Genomic DNA, 17,431 nt, shown 5'->3' with positions numbered 1-17,431 from the left:
CTTAAGTCCTGCCTGTATTTATATCATTCATACAATTCATATCACCATATGCAATTTATCATCATATACAGTATGATATAAATTTTATGGTTAACTTTAAAATTTTGAATTTGGTCTTTTCATATGTCAGTTGCAGCACTGAATTTGACCTAACGATGACAGAAAAGTTTGTATTTCTAATTGAGTGTTGGGTAGTTTCCTGGAAACTTATTTAAAAATGCTGATGACTCATCCTGCTCTGGGGGGCGTACCCTTCTTTTTCGACCAATGAAATGCTTTCTGGAGTTTTTCCCTCCCCCTTTGTTTCTCCTTCACCGGCAGCACTTTCGGCTTAGGCTCACAGCTCAGTCCTAAATGGGCGGTGCCTGCTTGACCCATCAGAGCAGAGAGGAGGCGGACGCCCTAGCTGCATTTTCTCAGGAAACAAAGAGCATTCTGGTAGCTGTTCAATGGGAATGTTAAACAAATTCATGTGAGAATCCTTTAAGTGTTTAGAAAAAGTACAGATTTGAACATTTCTCTACTCTGGGACAAGGTGAAGCTGCTGCTGCTGCTGCTTCCAAGGTGAAAAATCAACTTTCAGCCATATTGTATAGTTTTGTTTAAGTGTTCACCAACTAGCCCTCAGTGGGTCTGGTTAGAATGCAAATAAAGAAGCCCTCCATGATTAAAAAACAAACCAACTAATGTGTATGGGTTATTTTTACCACCATCTTTCCTTACCACCCGTCAGTCCTCTGACCCTGCACTCTGTTTACCTCCCCCACCCAGCCTCGACAGCTTGTGAACTGTGAACTCAGCATGCGCAGAGTGGGAGCAGGCCTTCATACTTCACCTCTAAGATTAAATTGAATCTGACAGCTGGACTGACTAGCTGCTAGTCCAGATGTTCTTTATGCATCGGACCAGCAAATTCCCTGCAGGTAACGATGCTTTCAAGGACTCCTCATCTCCAGTTCGGCTCCAGAGCATCTCCTGTTGCTCTGAATTGGCATTTAATGGCCCTTCTCTTGGTCTCACTCGCGCAGCCATGTCCTCGTGGACACGCCGCATGAAGTTTGCCTGTGTTCCCTGTGGTCCTCAACAGGCCACTGCAACTTCCTGTTGGGTGTGGCGGTTTGAAGACTGACACCCCCAGCTCACTGCGACTGCACACTCTTGAGATTCCTTGTAGAGGTCTAACACTAAGCCTAGCGACAGAACTCTCTAAACCTTTTAAACATTAATAATTGACTGATGTTCTTTGCCTCGCTCTTCTACTTCAACTAGAGTGTGTACACATTAAATCTTGATGTTCTACAGGGTACTACCAGACAACAGCCAGCCAGCATGGAAGAATTTATAGTTTTGTCAAGCAGCGATAAGTTTTGTGTTTTAAGGAAAACATTTATGCATTTCCATTGTCAGACTTGCCTTCATGAATTAAAAAAAAAAGAAATCTCACCACAACATCCAGTTAGTTTGTCGTGTGACTGTTGGAGCATTTGAGGATTGCTCATCCGTTTCAGCTCTAACACTTGAATTTCATTATTTATCCTGGAAACACGAAAAACCCCATCCTCTCATGAAGGACTTTCCCGTTTGCTCCCTATATAATTAACGCGATCACAAATAATTTTGTTCGTGGGCCACTTGCTTGAAATGGGTGAAGGTATTGTTTTTCCTGGGAGGACATGTCTCTTGTAGAGCTTTCCTGTGGTCAACAGCTGCCCGATGAAAGCGTTGAGAGTGAACCAAAAAAGCGAGGCTGAAATGTTACACCTACAAATTCTCTGGGTTTATCGATCAGCCACAACATTATGACCACTGACAGGAGAAGAAAAATAACATTGACCATCTTGTGACAACTTTCGGACCAGGCATTTGTGTGGATGTTACTTAGACATGTACCACCCACCTAGACCAGACCAGGCACCCCCACCCCATAGCAGTGACAATCCTTGATGGCAGCAGCCATCCCCAGCAGGAACAGGAACCACTCAAACAACATTAAAAACAGCACAAGCTGCTTCAAATTCACTAGACCCCAAACTGATCAAGTATCTGTGGGATGATCCACAGAGGCCCCTCCCCTCGACCCACAGGACCCAAAGGCCCCCACTAACAACATTCTGTTACCAGACACCACAGGACACCCTCAGAGGGCCCAGGTCCTTTCTCTAATGAGTCACAACTGTTGTGGAGGCACAAGGGAGACCTACACAATATTAGTAATGTTATGCCTGATCGGTGTATATGTATAATGACGACTTCTAAACTGACCTTGTAGTGAGATTCTTTTCTTGGCTTCTGTTTCCAAGGTCATGAAGTTTGAACCTCAGTGTTTATGAAATTCGAGGCAATGTGCTCGTCACATGGCGCATCACATTACTACTCGAAAGGGTCCTATTGAGTTTTTAAATTGTGTGAGTGAATACTGACATATCTGTCAAAGCATCCTGGTTATTGAATTAATGAAAAACGTTGCATTAGCAGTGAGATCAGTGAAATGGTCTTGAATCGTCTGACCTTCCGCTGACCCTACCCTAGTAATTAATTATTAAACACAGTCCTGTTAAATGGGGATGTGCCTACATTCATCATCACACCTGGTGCCAACCTGAGTGTTCCTTAACACCATGTCTTTCTTTAATTTAGATTATATATTAAACGTTATGTTCACAGCAAAGAGCGAGTGAAAGCTATAAAGAATAGAAGAGCAAAGGACGAGGAAAACGTAAGATAACAGCCACGCAAACAGAACCAGTGAAAGCACTGTAGAGGCGTGTTTTGATCTTAAGCATGTCTGCGTGTGTTTGTGTGCGCACTGTCGAGGGGCTGTCTTTGGAGAGTTGACACAGAAAGCATATGTAAAGCGCTCAGCGATAAACCAGACAGTGCAGCACAGCTGAAACATCACAGTCTAACTGCATGATAATATATTCATGACTTCCCTCCCTCACTTCTCCTCATGTATAAATCCTCCTAGCTATTCTATGCATATACAGAGCATGTTTATTTTATTCCGTGTATATACTCAAAGAATAAGAAAGTGCAAGGGAAGTTATGATTGTTTTTTTTTTGTTTGTTTTTACGGTAACAGATTTGTCTCATGACCTTGTGTTCATGTGATTCAGATATATACTCCTCTTCCAGCTTCGTGTTTAGTCATCAGCAATAAGTTCAACTGCGTTTCCTTTTAAAAAAAGAAGCTTTTTTCAGAAGGGAAGTGACACACAGACACACACAGAGACGCAGACACACAAACACACATGGAGAGAGAGAGAGAGAGAGAGAGAGAGAGAGAGAGAGAGAGAGGCTCAAAGCTTCTCCAGAGTTAGCTGAGGAGCTCTTTGAAATATTTAAATGCTGGGAGCGTTTTTAATGTGAGATTGATGGAATAGGGTCAGTGTCAGCGCTGCAGCTACTATAGAGCTGTCTCAGAAAGGACTTCACACCCAGGAAGCGATGACGCTCAGCATTTTCACGTGGAATGAGTTTACATCCGGGGAAAGCGGCCATTTAAGATGTTTATGATAACATTTTTTTTTTTTCATGTGTAATATCTGCACAGAGCGCAGTGACGTGGAATGCTTCGTGGAACACTTCTAGGCGTAATATGGGCTTTACGTGTTTTTTTCCTTAAGTAAGGTGTTTGTTTGTGAAATGAAATTATTCTACACATGCTTTAACACTTCCATGCCCTCCCCCATGCTTAATACAGTCATGTCCCCATCTTGACATTAATCTTGCAGTGATTTTAAGGTGACATCCCTGCAGGTACAATACACCACTCAGACATGTTTTCATTTCACGAGTAACATGAACTATAGACAATTTGTGCAAAATGCATCATGATATGTTCATTGTTATCACTTCAGGCTGCACAGGATGAACATTTTTAAACATACACAGTATTGCATCTACTTAATCCTGGTAATATGAGTTTGCATGTTCCAGATAAGTCCTCTGCAAAAAAAAGTCGAATTATTTCATCACTTCATGTTATGTGTTGTGATAGGTGGGGGCCTCATGACAACCGCTAGATTTTTTGTCTCTTCCCTCCTACAGTTTTCAGGGTAGAGAAGAGGGGAGATGATGCCAGAAAAAGATTCATTAATAATGCAGGGAGAGGCTGGAGCCTCACCACTCTAGCATGACGAGAGAAAAAAATAAATAAATAAAAAAACCCTACAGCTGTTAGACCAGCGCAATCCTCTCTTCAGCTGGAGAATACCATTTATCCAAACCGGAGCACACAACAGTGGATGAGTTGCAGTATATTTAGCTTATTGTGCATACAGCAGACACATTTGTCTGATGAATTTTGGAGCGAGGCGATAGATCAAATGCAGTGTGAAAATAGGAAGAGCTCATCACTGCAGCTTTCTTCTCGGTCACCGTGGTGAAGTACTGCCCTCTGTTGACTGGACCATCAAAAGGCATTCAGACTGATCTGGTTTGTTGCATCAAGGCTGCAAAAGTCCAAAATTTTACCCAACATTTTATGTGAATGTGAGAAAAAACATCACTGTTAATGTCGTAAATAGATGATAAGAAGTTCAACTGGTTACAGTATCCTTAAAATACTTAATGCCCAGCGGACATCAACACGGAGACATACATGGCTAAATGCTAGTAGACAGGCTAGTATAAACAACACACATATTAATAACGAAGTTGGTTTTCCATTGTCTCTGGAAGCTGCGTCAGCATGCACAGAACCAGGACCATAAAACTGAAGCATGTAAATCCAGAATTCATGAATAATTTTAACATTTGCATTTATGTCCGCAGGCCCTTTAATAGAAATTTCCCAGGAGGAAGATGTCAACGTGTTTTCCATTTAAAAAAAAAAAAAAGAGCCTGTATCTGTCTCGATGAGCAGTGAACTGTTTATAAGAAAATGAGATGATAAGGCCGAGACAAGCCATTCCAATAGCAGCATCCTGAGGATAACAACTGGGAAGAAACAGGTTGCAAAGCACACTGGTCGTTGTAGGATTGTCCCCTTTTCTGTTTTCTCTTAGGCCTCCGGTTTCAAAAATAATAACCCACACATTTCCACTTCAGAGGCAGACTGGTTTTGTGATATAACTTATCGCATCACGCCAGCAAAGTCCTCTTTAACAAAACCAAACCATTACAGCTTTAGTAAGACAAGTACCTGTGAATAATCTTCCAGCAAGGTTTTTTTTTGGGGGGTAGCTAGATGGCTGTCAGGCCTTTCTTGGCTGCAGATCTGACAAAAGACTGGATGAAACTCTGAAACTGCTACAGAACTGTCTGCAGCGGCCGTTACTGCCAACAGAATGTTTTACTGTTGCTAAAAGGATCGTGGACAAAAAAAAAAAAAAAGGACAACGTCTGCACTTCACACAGAAGCTTGTTGAAAGCACTGGGATGCTTGGAGTTATTCAGCGAGCTGCTGATTCTGGGGGACACTGATGGACAGTCACTGCATGTAAGTGCATTTAGTGAAGTAGTGTTTAAGTAGAGTTCAAGTGGTCTACTTGAACTTAACTCAAGCAGGCTTCAGTTTTAATGCTCCTTTATCCTTCTACTCCGCTTCATGTCAGAGGAAACATATATTCACTGGTGTTCAATAGCTAGCATGGGCGTGGTAGGAGGGGGAAAAGGAGACCTGACTACCCAGGGCCCGAGTAGGGAGAGGGCCCATGAAATTTTTTTTTTACTTGCGCGCCTCGTGCACTGGCGTGGATAGGGGCCCACTGACATTAAGAGTGTACAGGGCCCAGAATTTGGTGCTACGCCCCTGATAGCTTGTGCTACTTTTGTCACATTCAACAGCTAATATCTTAATATTAACATCCACTATTTGATAACTTACCAATAAAAAACTGTATTCTTGCAAGTACCTCTGAATAGTTCTTCCACCAGTGCTGAGGATTGTCTGTTTTGTGGGTAGACTAGAAGACAGACTGGGTTAGAGCTGATGCAACACCACTGAAAAAGAAAATCCTCTTTCAGCTTAGGTGATTCACCAACAACCTCTGGCTCTGTTTCATGTGTGGTGTAACTGTACACCTAACACCCCACTGAATTGTTACACTGGTGATTTCCTGTTATGCCTGACCCTCAAAACAGTAAAACGAATACTTTCCTGGCGTGCTGAGAGTTTCTCGCATAGAGGCCCGGTTGTTTCAACGCAGACCCAGTACATCTGGAATCGTTATTTTGAATCAACACAGCACCACTGGCTCATTCAAATGAAATCTATTCCAAAACTAACTTTAGGTGGGCGGCACAGTGACGTGGCGTCTCGCCCGATGACAGCGGGGGTAGGCTCCAGCCCCATCGCGACCCTTCACCAGACAAGAAGATGGATGAATGAATTAACTAACTTTGCATTATATTTGCAAATGAGCCTCGTGGCACTTTTTCAGCTGAGAGATACGAAAAAAGAAAAACTATTTTTATCCCGGGCAAAACTGGATAGGGGTTTTCATGTCTTTTCTCATCGAGGCGGCTGCATCAGCCTCTATTTTTGCACCAGTTTAATGTTCCTGTCAGCCTCCAGCTTGAGCAAAAAGCAGGGTTGAAAAGAGTCCCCGTGACGTCTTTCCTTTCCTGCACTGGGTATCAGTGACTTTCAGAAGCGATTCTGAGAGATTTCAAAACAACACTCGAATCTGGCATTTTCTTTCACCTCACAGCAGCCAGCCGTTCTTTGTCTTGTAGACCTCTGGCAACGCCAAACACCAAAATCCCGTCTGGGGGGAATGAACCCATCAAAGTCACTTCTTCTTTTATAATAACTTCTCAAGACAGATGTTTAATGAAGTCATTATTTTCTGCATTTTAATCCTAAATTGGCTGCTGCTCTTGTTGTGCGATTATTTTCAAGCATCCCACGGCTCATTTACTCCCGTATAGAGTATTCCAATAATCCATAAGGTTTTCCTTTTAATTTCAAGTCCATGCCAACCACAAACCAATGTCAGTGTCAGACCCACGATGGCTTGAAATTAAGCCTCACAGCCAACTTAGCCACATGGAAAAATAAATAATGTTCAGATGTCTTTTTTTTTTTTTTTGCTCATGTTGGTTTGTGGTAATTAACAGTCACCAGAGCATAACACACCTCAAGAAAATATATCTCCAGAATACACAGTAGTAAAAGGTTGGCATGCAAAGCAGCTGTTATATTGTTCAGGCAAATTTCTTCTACTTATGCAATATAATGTCACTTGTAATGTGATTCTCCTCTTCTGTCCTTTTTAATTTGATTTAGTTTGGGATTGTTTTTTAATGTTTTATTGTATATTTATCCTCTTGCTTTGTTGTGCATCATATCTTTTAATTATTACTTTTACTACCTGCGTTTGTTGCTGTCTCTTGTCTCCCACAGCACTGTGTTTATTTGAATTTACTTTTAAAAGTGTCTAATTTATTAAAGTGCCGTGCTGTGAGAATACAGAAAGACAGGCACCTGTGAAAAATGTATGTGGGAACCAAACTCCAGGGCAAAAAAACCTTCTTTGAAAATAGCGAAAACATCTGTTGCCGTTTTCCATCCTCCACAGTTAATTCCCATTTGTTGCTCTTGTTATATTTGTTCACGTTGCCGCTGTTATAAGGAGGAAATCAGTTCACAGTGAGTAGCTACTCTTTGCAAGTTAGCCGAGATGTTGTCAGAATAAAACAAATTCACAAAAAGCTCATCTGCGTGTACATTATTTCTCCGATACCGCAGTGCAGACGCAGTGTCTATGATATCACCTGATGCAATATTCATCCAGTGACCCTCGTTTAATGCCAGCTTAAAAATAAATCTGTAATACAGATTTGTCACCAAAAGAGGTCAGCAAGCTACTTTTTATAGGAGGATGTGCATATGGCCTGAATACCAGCGGATCATTAGAATATTAAATGTAATTAAGTAATTAATAATAATAAATAATTACAATCCGGAGCCAGATATAATCCAGAATCCCTTTTTTTTAATTCCATCAGAGATATATTTTTACATGTGAATATTATCACAATGATAAATTGTGGTTTGCATCTGTCAGAATTGATCAGAATTGCTTGCACTCTAAGCTATGTTGAATAAACCAAAGTTTTTTAGGATCAGATTAATTTGAAGGTGCTGTTGTACGGAAAAGTAATGCTTTATCCACACTGAACATTTCAGTTACCGTGGCAACCCATGTTTTGTAAATGTAAATGTATGTTAAATTCAGTTAATTCCCTTACAACACCATGTCGGCAAAATCATATCGCGATGAAAAGAGAAACTAATTACTTCACTTGTGTGGCTTTTCAGCCAACAGGAAGCTAAAAGACAGCAAACAGACGAAGCAAACATAATTTTTTATTCCCTTATGATTGCAGTAAGTACCCCTGTGATGATATAACCAAATGCACAACATCTGATAAGACTGAAGAGGTGCAGCATGGCAGTGTAATGCAAGTTCAAAGGTGTATGTTTAAACAGCCACCAGATTTAGTCCAGAGCAATAATGAATGGGATGAAAACGCCGCCCGACATTTGCATATGTTTCATGTTTCTAGTGTAGCCCTATTTTGGAAAAGATGTTTTCAGAGACCAGAGTCTCCATATGTTAACACAAAGAGAATTAATACGCCATTGTGCATAATAGAATTATGAACCTTTTCATAGTTTAGATATCATTGTTTGTGAATAAATGTGGAGTTATAGAGAGCATCTCAGACTCCTCCTTGGGGACGACGCCTCCTGTCAGCCCTCCTCTCTGCTGGAGGAGTCGCTCTGGTTTCTCCTGTCTACATCAGTGCCATTTCAACCTGATGACTAAAGCTGCCAGCACCGTGCAGAGTTGGGCTCTTTCATTTTTAAATGTGTATGGTCATATTTGCTCCGGTAAGTTTCATTTCTGTTTCCTCTTCTGTTTGCTTATAATGAATTCTGCTGCCGTTTAGTTGTAATGCATATTAGATTATAAATAACAATGTGAATCATGTTTTGATGAGAAAACGTCTTTCTTTGAAAAGGAGCAGTCTGTTACTGTTGAAAAGTTAGAAATACTGCCACACAGTAAAGATTGTATTTGTTAAAACATAATTATGTTGCAAGTTAAAGATATACAAAGACGATAACACAGATAGACTCCAGAGTTGTGTGTACAAACTAAACATCTCTGTACTGCTGTGGCCTCCCTCCAGTGCACAGTGAGCAGCTCCGTTAGTTGTCTTCCAACCTCTCAATTATTCAGGTTTTGTTTTCAACCCATTTATAAGTCTTAATAATCAACCATGTAATTTATTGATGTCTATACATTATGCAGGAGACTGCACCAGCCCACTGATCTGAGCTACCTACGTCTGGAGAATCCAAATAAATGAGTCGTCAGCTGATCTTTTCATGATGTTTGTTCTGTTTTGTCCTCTCACAGATTTTTGCCATTTGTGCCTTTGCAACATGTGGAGGATACTATGGTCACCTCCAGGTTAAAGTGGACTGTGCAGACAGGAGGCAGAGCAACCTCAGCATCAACATTGATTTTGGCTATCCTTTCAGGTACAGCATTTGCTCGTTTTTTTTTTTGTTGTTGTTGTACAATCACGTCCAACGTTTCTAACTCATCAGTCTCATTAGATAATTAGTTTTGGAAAATTCAATAAAAAATATCTGACAACGAATCTTAATCAGTTGACATGTTTTGTTTTAGATAGTTTCATGTCAGTTGCAGAAGTGACTGATTTCCTTACCAGCTTGTCCCCACCAATCATCTGTGGGTAATTTCAAGAGGACACAGAGCGAGTTTAAAAGCCTGCACAGCTGTACTCCATCATGCTGTCCGGCTCCGAACAAAGGACCTGTCCTCTCCTGCAGCTTGCTAAATTTAAGACAGTTGAGCAGGAAGCTGACTCAGTTTCAGATACAGAGTTGGCATCATTATACACAATTGTACCTGAAGTTCTGTCCATCAGGACTTAACCTCAGGTGGTCTCCTGTTACAGCACTTTACATCTTTAACTTTACAGCATGAGACTGGAAGTGAAATGGTATCTTGCTTTATCAAATTACTAAAGATGAGAAGAGACTGTTTCTTCTTGTCAGCCTTCTTGCTATCTTTAACGACAGGGGGTTACAATAGATTACTTTAAGTTTCAGGTTGCTCAGTAGGAATTTAGATTCATCCACGAATTAAAATAAACTGCAGCTTAATACAAAACGTTGTGCCAAAAACAGATGAAAAGTTTAATTTTAGAACATTTAAATAAGCAAAGTATGACCGAGGGCATGAGTTGTTTTATCTTTGTTGATGCACAGTGGAATGAATGGTATTGAGGTTCAGCTTTCAGTTCTGCAGACGTAGTTAGAAAGACTAAATTTAGCTTCAACTGAGCGCCTTCCACGTGCCTTCATATCCTGGGAATGCTGTAGTAGAAATTGTATTCCTGATGCCAATTTACCAGCTTCCAAGGTGCGTGAAAGAGGAATAGAAATATGAGGAGGTCAAGGCTCCAGCTGTAATTGTAGCATATGGAACAGCTTTATATTGCTCATCATGTCATGTTCATATCCAGGGGACCAATTGTAACATTTCATCTTGGCGCTGTACTTCAATTGTGGTTGTGAACTCTCTGGCTTTGTGCTTCTGCAGTGTGGTCGACCAGCTCCATGCTTCTGAGTCACTGTCAGTGATAATGATAACTTGTACTGTATTTATCCCACATGGGAAATTCTGCTTTTTGACCACATAGTAGTGTGTACAGTGAGGGGAGAGGGATGCAGTTTGGGGGTTAGGTACTTGCTCAGCCCTGGATGCGGGGGCAGGCGAACTGGAGTATCTCTAACCATCACTCCCCCCAAAATGAAGAACATATGTTTCCGCCCGGTCTCGAACCGGGGACCTTTCGCGTGTTAGGCGAACGTGATAACCACTACACTACGGAAACTGATAGCTTGGTGAGAGGGATCATCCCATCCCAGCCAAGCGACCAGACCGCTACTACAAGATTACCAAACAGTTACGGCAGTAATGTCTCAGTCATAAAACCAGTTAGAACTGATGCCAGTGTCAGATCATTAATAAAATAGTCTGAATAGCTACATTAATGTGTGTAGGATAAAAAAGATTTGACCTCTCATAGAGACTCAGTTTGCTTTTTGCTGACAGAGTTGGAAACTGCTTTCTGCTTCAAAAGTTCCTCCAGTATTCTTACAGCTACTTCTTAATATTGTAGAATATGTTCTTATGTGTGTATGAGAAAGAAAACGTTTTATTTTCAGTGCAGCACCTGTGGGGTGTTTTTTTTAGGGGACATACCCACTAATAAAAGTCCGCCCATAGCCCCAGTAAACAATGGGAGGTTAAAGTGCCATGTTTCCCACAGAGTGAATCACTTTAAATGTCCAATTTTGTCAGCTTGTTTGTTCCTTTCTTTATAAAACCACCTCTTTCTGTCCTGTAGATTACAACAAGTGCATTTCAAGGCCCCCCTGTGCGAGACAAAGAGAGAAGAGGTTCTTTTCCTGGATGGTGACTTCTCCTCGGCGCCTCAGTTTTTCGTGACTGTGGGTGTTTTCGCTTTCCTGTACTCGCTGCTCGCAACAATTGTCTATGTCTTCTACCAGAACAAGTACCTAAAGAACAACAGAGGCCCACTTGTGGTCAGTGAGTTTTGACCTTTAACACGCTCTCCTCTAATATTCTAGCTTTAGTTTGGTACACAGTACAGAGTGATGTGCTGTGTTTGTGTTATTTGACACTGTCTGTGACTTTCTCCCTTCATGTCTCTTTCTGTCCTGAGCAGGATTTTGTTGTTACTGTCGTCTTCTCCTTATCGTGGCTGGTCAGCAGTTGCTGTTGGGCCAAAGCTCTCCATGACATCAAGACAGCCACAAACCCAACACAGGTGCTTCTTCTCATCTCTGCCTGCAGAGCTCAGGAGAACAAATGTACGGCCACGCAGGAGCCTTTCTGGTCGCGCCTTAATACATCTGCGGTAGGTATTCAGCCAACAAAGGACACTTTGTGTGACACAAAACAAGTCATTTACACGTGTCTCTTTTCTACCTCCAGGTTTTTGGGTTTGTTAATGTTATCCTTTGGGTCGGGAATATTTGGTTTGTCTTTAAAGAGACAGGATGGTACAAAACTGGTCAGCGATACCCGACTCGGAGTGCTTCCGGGAAACGTTCAAGCGAAATGCGACAGCGGCTCTACAGCGAGAGCAGCTTCGACCAGCCAGAGGAGAGTTACGGCCCCTATAGACAGGACAGTTTCAGTCAGTCAAAGGGGGAATTTGGGCAGCAGCTCCAGAGACAAGCTAGCATCAACCAATCACAAGTAAGCTTTAGCTTACCGCAAACATATCTTGGTAAACCGGTAATTTATGAGCGAGAGAATAAAGTAGCTTCTCAAGGGCCGATGATATTTGTCAATGAGATGTGACTTGGAGTTGGATGTTCATAGTGAATGTTTCTGTTGTGATTATTTACTAAATGAAACTCACAAATGGTTTGTCATAAATGGTATTCATGATGTTGTATGATTTCTTTGATGAAAGCTGTGATTTGCATATTTCAGCATTTGTAATTTTAGTTGATCTTTGGCAAAGGTCAAAGAGCGGTTTAAAAAAAACTGAAAAAATAATTTGATGTAATGTTTGATCAGTAAGCCATTTCATGTTTAGAGCTGGGCCACTTCAGTTTTGCCACCAGATACAATGTCCTAGCAATTAAGGACACCAGTTACAACAAAGACAGTTCACGTAGAGAACCTGGGAAGGCGTGCCATTGTATTTATTAATTTAAGTCCAATTTCCTAACATTAAATACATCAATCAGCGTTGGAACTTAATGGGTTTTGATGGAACCTGAGAAAAAACAACATGATTGTTTTGCTCATTATTCTTGCGCAACTACAAAATCTGCCTACAACAAACTGTTAACACCACGGTCACTCTTTATTGGAGACAGGATAAAATTAAAGAAGCAATCTTTGGAGGCGCCTATGGCAATAAGTGGCGATTGCAAGTGTGTTTTTGGCTCTTGTATCTCACAAAACCGAGCTTTTGAACATCATTAGCTCTGCCTTCCACCTTTGATAGAAATATGATTGCTGGGGTATTGAACAGATATCACTAACTGTGTTGTGATTTTGCACAGCACAGAATTTCACCACAGACTCCCTGATTACAGTAACAAAAATGCAAGTGGGCAATAGTATCATACACCCAGGAAATGTTGTGTTACCACATGTGGCGATAGATGTTACTGCATTAGATTCTCATACATTAAGAGATCATATAAATATATATATATATATTTTTTAAGTTAAAGTCGCCATTTAATATCTAGCAGAGTGCTATTTGTTTCCAAATATTTAGGTACGTCCCACTAAAACACAGCTAGAGAGGCACCGCCCTCACCGGAAAGCTCTAACGGCCTGAGCAGGCACCACATAGGCATGTTCGAGTGGAGGACCGAGGCCAGCTGTGTTGCTGGTGAAGGGATGGGAGGGGAGGGACCAGAACAATTAAGAGCGCGTTTGATTGGATTAGGGTAATCGGAAAAGAGTACACTCCCCCTCGTGCAGGATGAGTCATCAACATCACATTACAGACTTAAAAATACAATTCCAATTATCATTATTGGGCCATATATGTGGATAATAAAGAAATATACAAAAAAGCATTAATGTTGAGTACTGTAGTAGAACCATGGTTTAGACCTCTGAACTAATATATCATACATATATTAATATATTTAAATACATTATCTTAAACCACACTACACTAATTTTCAGAATGGAAAGGTGCAATGCCGGTGCAGAAATTTATTGTGCTGGAGTTCCCTTGATAAATATTTAATGTTTGATTGTATAATTGATTGCCTTTGTCATTATTGATGAATATCCTGATATTATCATCTATGTAGCACCCCAGTGTCTTCATTTGAACATTCTGAATTAATATTAGTATTGTTTCAATGGACCTTCATGTGTGTTATTATTTTTTTAAATCACGTGTTTGCTTACTGTGTAAATGCATTAGTGATATCATTCTATATATCATACTTGTGTCTGTACTTAATACGCCTGTACACTCATGTTACATACTAAGACAGTGACTCATAATTTTAATGTATAATATGTTGCTCATGTTATCCATCTCTCTCTTGTACAGTAATTTGAGGCTGCATCTAATCTGCTGTTTAAGATATGTTAGATATAACTTCATTTCTGCTTTAAATTGGAGTTTTCTTGTTTATTCCTTCTGTGATATGGTTTTAGTGACTGACTTTAAAGTGAGTGTATCCACTGGCGCAGTTGTTACCGTGATTTATTTATTTATTTATGCTTTGTCATGTGGTGAGAGGCGTCTTCATTTCTATAGAAAAGAAACAAAAGCGGAAAAAGAAATGTGAGAAATCTGCATAAGGAATCACTGATGAATTTTGACTGTTATGGACACACCAGCATACATTAAAGGAAGCTTCACACTGTGCATCAGGATTATCTCAACTCTAAAGGCCAAATGGATAATCTCTCAGGGTGTCTGTTTCATCCCAGTTAAGACAGTTAACATAATACTAATACCTTAAACCTCTTAACACTCTGGCCACCATAGGACCCGCATCGTCTGGTATCTGTAATTGACATTGTACACGTTTGTGTACATGTTTTAGTCAAACTATAGCTTGCACAGCCATAAAAGTAAAGGTCAGAAGTGTTAATATTAAATTCAGTCATGCATAATAAGCGAATTAGGGATGTTGTGTTGATCAGTTTAAACCTTGAATGAACAGTAGTTGTCACCTCCTCTTTGTTAAGTCAGCAGCTTTCCTTCCATCACAGGTAAAATTAATATTAATTGCTGAATAAATTATTTTTTATTGACTGTTTTAAGGGGTGTCATTGAACCCCATCAAACCTTGATCATCATTCATTTAAAGGGACCCTTGTTTGGAGAAGTCTGTTACATAGGTGATGTCATCCATGTGGTACCTGATGCTGCATTCAAACAATCAAAGAAATTTTCACCACATTTTACATAACTCCTCATATTGCTTCCAACACAAATTAAATCAGTCTTTTATTATTCCTAATCTAATAAAAATATTAAAACACCATACCTTTTTACCTTTTCAACTCTTTTTTTTGTTTTGTTTTACTCTTCTAATTCTTCCGTTAAGTGAGCTGCTGTATGTGCCTGTTGTAAGAAAACTCAAACCTGGAGGCTGTCTTGTTTTTTATTTTTCCTCCTCTGTGTGCACGGAGCATGCTGAGATCAGAAATTCATTTAATTTTGAGTTCTGACTATCAACTGTTTGAGTTAAATGCAGCTTAAGCATTTGCTTTCAGTATTCAAGACATTAGACACGTCGTTGCCAAAACTCAACTATTTTGATCCAGTATCTGAATAGAAAATATGGCAACACATGGAACGCCCTCATCCAAAGAGCAAAGTCTAATGTTATTTATTTAAATTTGCTACTTGGGATTATATGAGTAACATTTATTAAATGTATTTGATTTATTTAGACTTTGATGTCACGTTCCTTATCTCTAATAATCCATTTTTTTTCTTGCATTTCATTTTTCATCAAACATTTCATCATACTAGAGCTGTTCTAGTTCAATTATGTAGTTTGGCTTAACAGGATTACATCATCACAATGACACACATGTAAAAACCTGTCAATGCCGCAAAAATCTAATTTCACTTGACTTTCCGTTGTGTTCCTTGGTGAAAAGATGCAAGCAACAAATCAACATGACTAGCGCATATAGTACGTCATCATCAGATCAACAACCACTGCACACAAGACAGATATAGATACAGTTAGATAAAAAATTGAATCTAAATTTTAAACCAAATATGATTTGACCGTCCTTTTAAAATTGTGCTGGTGTCTGGTGGAGTCATCAAACCCGACTTAATATGTTGACACCATTACTGTACTACAATCCAGGTTGCTGCTCACGATGCTGTCATGTTCTTCCAGTCTCCCTCACCGCGAACACGAGCCCGGGAATACAGTCAGAGCATCGCCAAGTTTGTTATTAAGCCCTCTGTATGCAGCCCCTCTTCTCTGATCCGAGCAATTAGAACTAAGACAGGCGGCGCTCCTTTCTGCCGCCCCCCTGACAGAGACACTAAGCACATGCAGGTGTCCAGAGCAGGCTCTTTGAAGAAAATTATAGTGCATGTACCCCCAGCATGACAATTAGGGTCAGGTTATCTGCAGGAAATAAAGGGCTAGCATGAAATAGATGGCCCATCGGGTATGGAAGAAGGGTATATTTAAATGTAATTAATCCCCAGTGAGCTGTAACATTTTACATACTGGTGTGTAACACATATCATTGGTTATGTCTGTTTTCCCTGCAGAACATGAAGCAGTCGTGTCTTCTTTTTCCAAATGGAGCACACTGTGCAGTTTTACCTTGCAGTTGTGCCAACACATAGGCCAACACATTTGTATTGTCCTGCAGGGGGCATCCTCCACATGTTTATCACCTGAGAGACTTTCCATAGAGGAGCTTCCTGTGTATCTCTGTATCTAAGCTCCATACATTTTAAATAGTATCCAATAAAATCATTTGATTTTGTGGGCTTTACTGCACGTGAGCTCAAATTATGAGGAATTTTAACTTTTCTGTTGTTTCATATTCATGTTGTTTCATGGCCAAGCATGGCATGCTGCGCGACAGCAATACTGAACGACTTGCATGTTATAAGTGTGGCCTCTAGGGGGCAGTGTAGCATCACTTCAAGTATTGTGTACTGTATATTGTTTGAGTTTGCTTCTTTTAGCAGATAAAACATTTTATTGTATTGACAGTGTTTTTCAAGATAGACACAAACTAATCTGGAATTTTCTGATTTTTATTTAATTATTTATTGAAGTTCGCTCATCCCCAGGTACAAAATGAACAATGGTGAACTTAACATCTAGAATTAAAAATGACGTTTTTGATTTGCAGATACTGTATAAGCACATGTTCTCTCACACTAGTTTCCCCACTGTGGGATAAATTTAAGGATTATCTTGTCTTATCTTAAATTAATTGCAGCTTTAGTTCATTCAGTATATGTGACATCGTCAAAAACCCACAGAGTGGAACATGTGAGTTGAACATAAAACTAAATCCTGCTTTTACTGAAAGATAAAATTCGCTCTGGATGTGGACCTGGCTATTTTCAACCACACAAATAATGCTGTGACTCTGGTTAGTTGTGCTTAAGACATTCATTGCAGGCTTTTGTCTTTACAATAGATGGGAATAATTTCAGCCACAGGGGCCTAATGTCTGAGAAGTGCAACACATTTTTAGCAAAACAATGCTTGAATTGTGTCTATAAAATGTTCAAATGCAAAGATGTCTAGGTCCATTATCTCCCTGGTCTATTGTGCTATGACAGGAATCATCTGCGGTTTTAAAAGTACCTTACTGTTACCCAAAGTGAGTGGGAAAAATCCAAGTTGTTA

General features: G+C 40.1%; 1 protein-coding gene across 1 annotated transcript; it reads left to right on the top strand.

Annotated features, from left to right (window-relative positions):
* Positions 1–8,821: 8,821 nt before the first annotated feature.
* synprb (synaptoporin b) lies at positions 8,822–12,386 on the top strand (the record flags this gene model as incomplete). The annotated part of the gene is made up of 5 exons (XM_084542056.1): positions 8,822–8,845; positions 9,378–9,502; positions 11,404–11,602; positions 11,746–11,937; positions 12,015–12,386. 5 exons carry the CDS (start codon positions 8,822–8,824, stop codon positions 12,384–12,386), a joined length of 912 nt encoding a protein of 303 aa, XP_084398182.1.
* Positions 12,387–17,431: the final 5,045 nt, after the last annotated feature.

This window comes from Chelon labrosus (genome assembly GCF_963514085.1).
Source record: "Chelon labrosus genome assembly, chromosome: 4".
Lineage (NCBI taxonomy): Eukaryota > Metazoa > Chordata > Actinopteri > Mugiliformes > Mugilidae > Chelon > Chelon labrosus.
This window is presented reverse-complemented; position numbering and strand designations above follow the sequence as displayed.